Source organism: Nylanderia fulva, unplaced genomic scaffold (genome assembly GCF_048542155.1).
Source record: "Nylanderia fulva isolate GAGA-0341 unplaced genomic scaffold, ASM4854215v1 Scaffold12, whole genome shotgun sequence".
NCBI classification, from domain to species: Eukaryota; Metazoa; Arthropoda; class Insecta; order Hymenoptera; family Formicidae; genus Nylanderia; species Nylanderia fulva.
The window spans coordinates 3,987,441-3,998,203 of record NW_028189409.1 but is presented as its reverse complement, the minus strand read 5'-3'; the positions used below and the strand labels follow the sequence as shown (position 1 = coordinate 3,998,203).

The window sequence follows — 10,763 nt, the reverse complement described above, 5'->3', positions numbered from 1 at the left end:
GTCGATTTGATTCTCATTTCGCACAATTGTATATTAAATGGGGATATAATTTTTTTATATATATAATTATGTACAGGGTGTAGCTAAATAAGTGCGAAAATTTTAGACGATTCTTCGTTGAAAATTAAGGGAAATCTCTTATATAAAAATTAAGTTTGTATTTTTTTAATATAAATAAATATTCTTTCTATTAGTGAAAAATATCCCATCGAGTTTCATGTTTAATTTATCTGAAATTTGAAAAAAAAAAATGAAAACTTAATTTTTAGAGAAGAGATAAGAAAGTCCCCTTAAATTTTCAACAAAAAATGATCTCCTAAAATTGTTCGCACTTATTTAAATACACCTATACAATTTCTTACTATAAGAAACTTGTTCTAAAAAACAGAATCTTAATTTCAACGCGTGGATATTCCATCTTAAGAAGAATGCATCGAACGAAGAGCTCTCGCTCTTCTGAAGAGTATGGGAAAATGTTGAGAAATAATTATTACAAGATCCTCTATCGCGAGTACATAAGCAGACAGGCATACTTTAAATCTCTTCTTTAAACGAGTGGTAGATTACTTTCTCATTAGATTACATCCCTGTGCGCTTTTCCAGAGTCTCATCTCAAGGGAAAACTCACTTTCTTCATTTCCGTTCGTTTACAACACTTTCCTAAGAAAAATCGCCTCCCTATAATGTACTATAATATAAAATAATATATAATAAAACTATTATATATATTATATATTATAATATTTGAATATTTATATTATATATAATATAATAAAGTAAAATATAAATTAATATAATATAATTACGGCATTATCTCGTGTTTTCCACGAATATAAGTGGGTGTGTATTAGATTTCGCCGGGAGGACTAAAGTTTCCTTGTAAACAGTGCGAGATAGCCAAATTTAGTTAATCAAATATAATATATAATAAAATTGTTATATAATATAATAAATAAAATATCATTATATTATATTTTATAATATAATATTATGAAATATATAATATTATATTATATAAAATATAATGTTAACAAATAATAAGATGCAATTTAATTCGACCAAAAACTGGCTATTCATTTATTGAAAATAAGTACACACCACGTTTCGACCCACATTGTGGGTCTTTTTCAAGTGCTATAGAATACAAAAATACATAATTTGGCGAGCGAAATTAATTGTGAAGATAAAATTTCATACAATAATATATTATTATATAATAATGTAATAAAATAAAATACAAATTAATCTAATATAATTACAGCATTATCTCGTGTTTCCCACAAATATGAGAGGGTGTGCATTGGATTTTCGCCGAGAGGACTAAAGTTTCCTTGTTAACAGTGCGAGATAGCCAAATTCAGTTAATCAAATATAATATATAATAAAATTATTATATAATATAATAAATAAAATATCATTATATTATATTTTATAATATAATATTATGAAATATATAATATTATATTATATAAAATATAATGTTAACAAATAATAAGATGCAATTTAATTCGACCAAAAACTGGCTATTCATTTATTGAAAATAAGTACACACCACGTTTCGACCCACATTGTGGGTCTTTTTCAAGTGCTAGAATACAAAAATACATAATTTGGCGAGCGAAATTAATTGTGAAGATAAAATTTCATACAATAATATTTTATTATATAATAATATAATAAAATAAAATACAAATTAATCTAATATAATTACAGCATTATCTCGTGTTTCCCACAAATATGAGAGGGTGCGCATTGGATTTTCGCCGGGAGGACCAAAGTTTCCCCGTAAACAGTGCGAGACAGCCAAATCCGTGATAAACGACCAAGTGCGTTTATAGGTCTCGTCGTAGGTACATTACGCATCAACCGCATGCGTCTCCGCCGCGGGATTTCCGTGAGATTTCCTGTTAAGCCGCTCGTAAACGAGCGGATGCTCGTTCGCTCGGATTCTCTCCACCGCTCGTTGTCATAAAAGTTCTGTCCACGGAAAGGATACCTCCCAGAAAATGAAGTAAATCCGCACCAGCGGTGGAATATTTGCATGTTTACGCGAGAGGAGATAGATTTGAGTCTTGTTTTGACCCTGGCGCGAAAATTTCGGACGATAAAATTAACTGGGAAAATGATAAAATCGAGCTAAGCGAAGAGAACCTTGATAGAAAACCTGCAGATCCTCTCGTTTGTTTATAAGAAATAAAAATACGTTCCGTAAATATATATCGTGGGATGCAACTCGATTCTATTTATAATATACCTTTGATTATTCAAAGGATAATGAAAGAATCGAATACTTCGTTAAGAGATACACGTGGATAAAAATTGCTGTACAGTTTAATATCGTTTAGTTTTAATCAAATGTTCCGCGAATATATGTATATCTCCGGCCCACGACTGCTGTATTAAAGATTTTGTTCGATTTCAATTACTTTTACGATTCTCATCATTATATTAGCAACTCATGCAAAAATAATAATTGTAATATTTTCAATATTGTGACGTTTATTACAAATACAGCGAGATTCCATGTGTGTCTAATGAGCGAGTCTAATAAAATTGAAAAATATCCATATATGAATATGTCAAGGAAAATATCACGTTTAATTACTCATCTCTCTATTGAAAAGTGAATTGATAAAAAGTAAATTTAACTGCTGTATCAGAACAAATAAATATATCTCAAAAAAAAAGTTGATTCGTGGAACTGTTGATTCAGAGAAGACTTCAAAGATACATGAGCTAAAAGAATTGATTTTATATATTAAACATACGAGAGATGCACATCTATACTTAAAAACGTCCATAATTAGCACGAACGAAAAGAGAGAGTGAGAAGAGAGAAAAAATCTCTACTTCGAATTTCCCATTTCTCCATTTCTTCAAGAACCCGGGGGTGACATTATTCTCATCCCTCTGAAATTATTATATTAAACGCGAGGATATATAGACGCGAATAATTCTCGGGATGAGCAATGTCAAGAATTGAGATTCGCCAGGAATGCGACGCGATTTCAGGAACGTGCTTTTTTTTATGTATTTCATGCCGTTTCTCGTATATTTTTCCCCTTCGAGAATTTAAACTGCGACGTTATTAGGGATGCGTCCGACTCCTCTATAATCGCGGATACAATCGATAATTCGATACATTCCGTCCTACACGGAAAGTGCCGGTATATAGTATGCCGATGTATAGTACGAGATAAAGGGGAGACAGAAAAAAAAGGTCGCCATGCACACTTCGCATAGTTCAAGCGTCATCAGTCTCAGTAAAAAAATTACAAATAAAATACGAGCCGCTGGTCGATTCCCACATGGATTTAAAACATCGATCGAGCGTTATAACGCTAAATATTTCGATCATTAACGATATTAACCTCCTTCAACTCCAGATCCTTCATCGCGACTGTCGGAGAGACTGATAGTGTCTCTAATAAAGTGCGGGTCGTCAGTCGTCTGTCGTTCGCATCCGCGCTCTCTCTCTCTTTCGCTGAAATTCCTACCGCGATTCCGCGTTGAATGCCACGCGACCGATCGATACTCGTGAACTCGGAGACAGGGAAGACGAAAGAGCGTGTTATCAGCGCGATAGAAGATCAAGAACGAGAAGGGATGCATCTCCCTCGCGATTAATTCTTAGGATCGTTCCCGATCGTTAAACGAACTCTTTCGGAGCAATTTTTACAGGCGAGCGAGAAATTCTTCAACGTCTCTTCTCTCGCGTCGGCAGACGCTAAAAAGACGTAAATAGCAGACTGTTTCTGCAGCCCCCACGTGGATATTAATTTTTCTAACGCGACATAAAACGAGGCGACCCTCGCGTTTACGGCGAAAACGTAAGCGAGAATAAGGGAGAAAATTGCAGTTTCCACAAACTTCGTTCAATTGTATGTACAATAGTGAAGTATTACTTCCTAATTAATTGTAATTGGAAGTAATCGATAGTAAACGCGATACTCTCATTGCCAGAGCGTCATCTCAAATTCTCTAATGATCAAAATATCTGCGATCAAAATAATGCCAAATAATTGGAAATGTAATTCTACAAAGTTTTTCATAACTATTAAAATCTGTAATTCGATGACAACAAAGAAAATTATCAACTAATATATATAATTGTATTATTCTATTACTAACTTATAATATCACCATTATCGAACAATTTCTTAATTACCATTTTCACATTTTTATCTTAAATTTAGTTTCATCACATGAAAAACATTCGAGATCGAATTGGGTAAACGAAAATTTATCTACGCGATATCTTGTACGAGAGATTCCCCAGATATCCAGAAAACTCAACTCGCGCATGTCAATTAATTACGTTCGTCTCACTTGACTTCGCTGCGACGATCTTATCTTCAACATTCCTTGATTCCACTCAATCGATATTACATATAGATAACGACGTAAGAGCTGAAAGCCGCATATATACATATGTATATACGTGTATAATATATCTATATACCGTATCTCAATTATTAAATGATCAATATAGGTAACGACAAGATATCAGACACATATGACGTGTCTCCCTCTCTAAAGTGTATAGTATAATACCCAACGTTTCGATTAAACGTGATCGATATCAACGATAATTCGGACATGCGACCCTATTGTTGATCCATTATTCCGCGATCACGAGGACAATGACAATCATGACAATTGTCAAACCACCGTCTCTGCAAACTATTGTAATAATGAGGTACTCTTCAACGATGGCCACCGTGGTCGCCCTTCTTGAAGCTCCACTTTTTCCCACTCTCGTGTCCCTCCTTCTTGTCGTGCTTCTCGTCGTGATTATAATGATGATCGTGACCTTCGTCCAGCTTATGGCCCTTGTGCTCGTGATGATGACCGCCCTTCTCGTGCTTCCCCTTTTGCCGTGTTTCTCCTCGTGATCGGCGGCGTCATGATGACCCTTCTTCTCGTGGCCGCCCTTCTTCGACTCGTGCTCGTGATGATGCTCGCCGTGTTTCTCCACTTCGCCGTCGTCGTGGAACTCGTCGAAGAACTCGGTCTTCTTCTCGTATTCGTCCTGTATATCAAATATATCGTCGTATATAATACAAAAATTTTTTTCTATTATTAATAAAAAATTTATATATATATATATAAATTAATTTTTTATTAATATATAAAATAAATATATTATATTATATATATATATATATATATATATATATATATAAATCATATATATAAAAAAATTTTTTTCTATTATTAATAAAAAATTTATATATATATATATATATCAATTTTTTATTAATAATAGAAAAAAATTTATATATATATAATATATTAATTTTATTATATTAATAAAAAATAAATTTTTGTGTTACCTTCTTGTGCACCGAATGCTGACCATGCGTGCTGTGTCCTTTTTTGTGTTCACCCTTTTCACCGAACTCTGCTTCCTTTTTACCACCCTCGTCGTGATGATGCTCCTTGTGATAGCCGCCCTTCTCTTGGTGTTTCTTCTCCTCGCCAGCTTTCTCGTCGTACTCCTTGCTGGAGTGTTCCTTGTCGTGATGTCCCTTTTCGGCCTTCTCGTGCTCGTGCCAATCTTTGTAATCCTATAAACCGCAAAGGGATTTTATTATTTATTTTATATTATATCCTTATCATATTATTTTATCCTTTATTTTCTGTTTTATATTACTTTTACATTTATCATATTATTTTATATTTATGTTAATATATTAATTTCATTATTATATAGTATTATTAAATTTATTCGGTATTAAAATTGATCAAATGAGATGTAAAGATGTTAAACGACGCAATAAAAAAATTATCGCGACAATTTACCTTGTGCCCTTTTTCCCCTTTGTGTCCATGATGTTCGTCTTTATGTTCCGCGCCTTCGCCCTCCTCAAATTTGTGATCGCCCCCGTGATCCTTCTTCTTTTCGTGATGCTCCTCGTGTTTATGCGCGTGTTCCTGAGTCTCGCCGTGCTCGTGATCACGCACTTTCCCCGTATCATTTTCATTGTCACGTCCACGATGACGAGACAGATCTTCATCATCTTCGACATCCTGTCGAGGATGCTGACGATATTCTTCGCGAACGCGCTTAGGATGCTCTTCGCGATACGAATCTCTTCGAGAAGTAACCTGGCCATGTCGATAGGGTTTAGGTTTTTGCGTCGTTTCGTCGCCCTTTCTTTCTTCCTCCTCGTATCTTTCGCGTTGTCTGCGATATTCGTCTTTAAAGCGTCGAGCGACCAGTTTGTCTTCAGCTACGTCTTCGGAATCTTCGTCCCGAGCTTTTTTTCGATCGTAGGGTTCGCGATATTTTTTTCCCGCTTCGTGATCACTATATCGTGGACCGTCGAAATATTTATTGCCACTTACAAATTTGTCCTTAACTTTGTCCGCCTCATCATCATCGTGTTCGTCGCGAAGATTCTTCCCTTTATCATGTTTCTTATCAAAATATTTATTGCCACTTACAAATTTGTCCTTAACTTTGTCCGCCTCATCATCATCGTGTTCGTCGCGAAGATTCTTCCCTTTATCATGTTTTTTACTATCGTAACGCTGTTTATCGCGTTCCTCTTCTCCAGAATCGTCTCTATCATATTTATGTTTATTATACTCATAACGATCAGTACGCTCGTCTTGATTTTTTGCCGGGCTGACATATTCGCCCTCTTGAGTTTCATCGGCGTCTTTTTCTTCTTCTTCTTCTTCTTCTTCTTCCTCTTTATCTTCATTATCTTTATGTCGAACGTTGTATTTTTCCTGCCTGTCATTATTTTTATCGTCCTTATTATATTTCTGATATTTATCCTGATAGTCATAATTGTGCTTCGGCTGTTGATAACGATCTTCTTTGTCTTCCTCTTCGCGATCTTTTTTCTCGTGTTGTTCATTTGATGTTTTGTGACTCTTGTAAGATCCATGATTGATCGGAGCTTTATTTATAAAATGATTCTCATTATCAGCAGCTTCCGTATTACTCTCATCCTTATCGACTGCACGAGACTCGTCTACTTTTACACTTTCTTCGTGTTTTTTATTGTCATTAAGTTCCTTTTCCTCTGCTCTTTGCGAAATTAATAATCCACTGTCGTAATACGGCGCAGATTTAACGGGAACATTCGGTCGGATTTTCGGCAACGAGAGAGAAATAGGATTCAAAGTTGCGTAAGAAGGGGTGGAAACGTGTTGCCCAAGATTTGGATAATTTTGCGTCACCGTTTTCGGGACATTGAATGCATTATTAAGTACATTAGCCGAGTACAGACTTGCGAGTTTGTTGTACAACTCGAGTCCGGCATTCGCATTTAAATTTGATCGTCTGTCATCGGGAATATTATAGGCGACATTGGGTGAAAATCCATGTCTGCGAACGGCTTGCGGATCCTTCTCTTGCTGAAGAGTATACGGGATGAACGTTTGACCAGGAACGTGAATGATCTTCGGGGAATTCGTCCTCGTAACATCCTGCTCTACCGGATTCTCCGTAATGGCGTAATAATTCGCTGAAGGTATCCTTTGTTGATTAGAAACCAGAGGACTCTTCGTGGTGTCGATTATATAAGGTGCACCGTAATTTCCAAAGGTAGTTCTCTCATTCGCGGGACTCGCCTCGGTGTTGAAGGAGCCTCCTTCAGGTTTCAAGTGGTTCGCGCGCTTTATCGGGACGTAACGACGTGCCGAAGATGGATCGAAGAGGGTCTCCGTTGGGAGAATCAGCGGAAGAACACTCGTGGAAGATCGAGCAACCTGTTGGCGATTTAAACTCGCTGGTGAGGGACTCGGTTTTCCGTACGGTATCTCGATGACAGGTGAATCGGGCGAACGCAATAAGGAGAACGGCCTCGGCATTTTGTCATACTTGGACAATAATTGAACGGTGTTTGGATCACTCGGAAAGTTCAAATTGTTCAAGTTATTCACGTTAAAAGCGCCGTACGAATTATTGTTCAATCGCGGGATAAACGAAGAGTCTTGAATGTTCCACTTGCGTTCAGGCTTTTCCGTCGATTCGGAATAAATGTTTGATGGTGATTCGTTCGGCTTCGTCTTTATTTTGGGAACTTTGAAATATCTTCCAGGTATGATCGACTCGTCAGCTGTTTCCTTCGTTGAATCTTGATTCCTCGAGCTCCGGCGAGCCCCGAGGAATTGTAAAGGTGCGATTTAATTGCAAATACTTTTTAAGTAATTTCTTCTTGTCGTTTAAGGTGGGCGAAGAGTCAACATCGGAACGTGATTTTTGAGCGTCGTCGTGAATCGTCGTTTCCGGAACGTAAATTCCCATCAGATTCCTCCTCGTCTGGGACAAATAAGGATTCAATGTCGCGTCAACGTTGCTAGATGTCAATTCGGGCGCCCTTCGCGAAATATTTCGCAGCACTTCGTCATAAGCCCTCTCGAGACCCGTCGTCGATCCCGTGACCTTGCCTTGTAGTACATCTGAAGAACAAATATAGAAACTGATCGTCTTTCTCTCTCTCTCTCTCTCTCTCTTTCTCCGACGATATATACATATATATATATATATGGAACGTTCTTATATCTGCCTTTATCGAGAGAGAAAAAAGTAATCGCGCTTTTATTTACCGCCATTGATGATCTTCCTCTTCATTATTCTCGACGTGATCCTCTGCGGCTCGTATTTCGCGATCACGCGCTTCAGCCTCTCCAGGTCGTCCTCGTTCACGTCGACGTTCACGGATTGTGCCGCGTCCTGATCCAAATTCGACGACGTCTGCTTGGATAGAAGCGAAGTTATCCCGTCGCCAATTTTTGAGACATCTTCGGCCACTGCGTTCGCTATTACACGAGTGTCGTTTCCGCTTCCGGTAATAATCACTTCTTCCAGAATTATTTTGGGTTTAACTTCGGCAACTACGTCGTCGATTCGTAACATTAGCTGTAAACATATATATAGATATATAATGTCGACTTTTGATATTATAAATACGTAATAATTCGATTCGTATATTGTGCAGCGAGCATTATTTTGCGAGAGAGCACATCGCACAAAGCGTCGATCAAATTTTATTCATTCGAAAATCTGATAATTTGCGCTGTGATACGGCTTCTTTCATTATTTTGTAATATTTATTCGCGCGGTAATAGCGATAATTATTCCCTCGTAAATGCAATAAAATTTATTGTTGCTAAATATGTCACGCATATTAATTAGATTGATGTCAATTCGGACAAGATCCCGTATATAATATTTTACAATATCGGACACTACACCACTATATTTCCCCCTCGTTGCAACGTTTTAATTAAAAGTTGACATAAACACGCGCCACCCTTTGCTGCTGGCAGCCCTCATGTTTGCGCATTTACTGCGGAATTTATTTGTGTATTCGGAATATTCTCGTGGTATAAAGCGTACGTATATTATATAGATTATAGAGAATGACATGTTACAATAATTAATTAAAATCAATTATCTTTATTCTTCCTCATATGTTTATATATATATATATACACATTGTTTCAAGACGTCTTTAAAAAATCTTTATCGTGATATATTACCAAGTGAATCGACAACAGTAGCACCGTGGCTACCGATTTCCGACAGGTTTTCATGATTCGTCGAGTTCGCGGCAAAGACTGAACCGCGATCTTGACGCGACCGGGCAATTATATCGAGATCGTTTCCTCTGTTCGCGAATGATGTGACGGTTTCACAGCTAAATTAGACACCTCGGAGTGTCTTAGGAACCGTCGACCCTGCGATTGATCCGTTCTTCGCGGATTTGGCTTCCTCCTTTCTCTGTTCGGTTGCACAAGATCGTCGCCGCTCGGCCGAAGCCGATCTGAAAGCACATCCCGGTCTCTCATTATTTAACGTCATTATTGACGCGCCTTGCGCAATGCGCCGCGATGCTTTTTGCGCGACGGAGTATCGTAACACGCGGAAAATGTGTATCCGCAGGTATGCAAAATATATATCCACGATATATATATACGCGATATTTTCAGATGATTTTATTCTTGTACAATTTCTTACGCGCTATTTTTATATATATCACTCTGGGCGCAGTTGCTACACATTTATATATGCAATATTTTACGCTTGCGTTATAGTTGATTTGCCCAAAAAAAAAGAAAGCTTAATCCGCGCTCACGTGGAACGCAGCTGTCGCAAATTATTTGCAATATTGATCAACGGAAATCAAACAGCCATTGACTAATCCACGCATCATATAAATTTTACATTTCCGTATCATCGTAATGCGGACTCTTTTATAATCCAGTCTCTCAGGTTAATAATGCATCTTTGCACCCGGAACACGACGCGCATCGCAGTAAAGTCACACACGATCTCCTGCGGTTTTAACCGGCACGTAGATTATTACTTCAAAGAGAATTGAATGGGGTAAATTACAATCCCGCGATAGCGGAGATTGTACATGATTAAAAAAAAATGTATCACAAATAATTATTTTCAACTGACATAACAACGGAACTAATTTATCTTCTTTCGTATTTTTTTCTCTCCTTCTTTCTTTGCAATGCTTCGATAAATTTTAAAAAATTTCTTGAAAAAATATGTATATGTACATGTATATGAATGTATTTCCAATTATATATGCATACATAAATTGTTAAACAAGTATTTAGGCGTCTACGCAGAAATTTGTGCGCATATATATAAACATCTCGTTAAATGGAACTCTTCCGGGGCCTTGTTTATTAACAAATAAATTTTTTTCTGTCGTAAATAATCTAAAAGTAAGTAACCATACTCATAATTTTTGGCACCAAACACAGGGACGATTGTAATAAAT

At 36.8% G+C, this 10,763-nt stretch overlaps 1 protein-coding gene across 1 annotated transcript; it reads right to left on the bottom strand.

The window, feature by feature from the left end:
* Positions 1–4,635: 4,635 nt before the first annotated feature.
* LOC114928018 (uncharacterized) lies at positions 4,636–9,558 on the bottom strand. The gene is given in 8 exon segments (XM_085490230.1): positions 4,636–4,870; positions 4,873–5,032; positions 5,337–5,570; positions 5,806–6,360; positions 6,466–8,088; positions 8,090–8,421; positions 8,569–8,881; positions 9,505–9,558. Coding segments are annotated over 8 exon segments (3,435 nt in total). The 3' UTR covers positions 4,636–4,706.
* Positions 9,559–10,763: the final 1,205 nt, after the last annotated feature.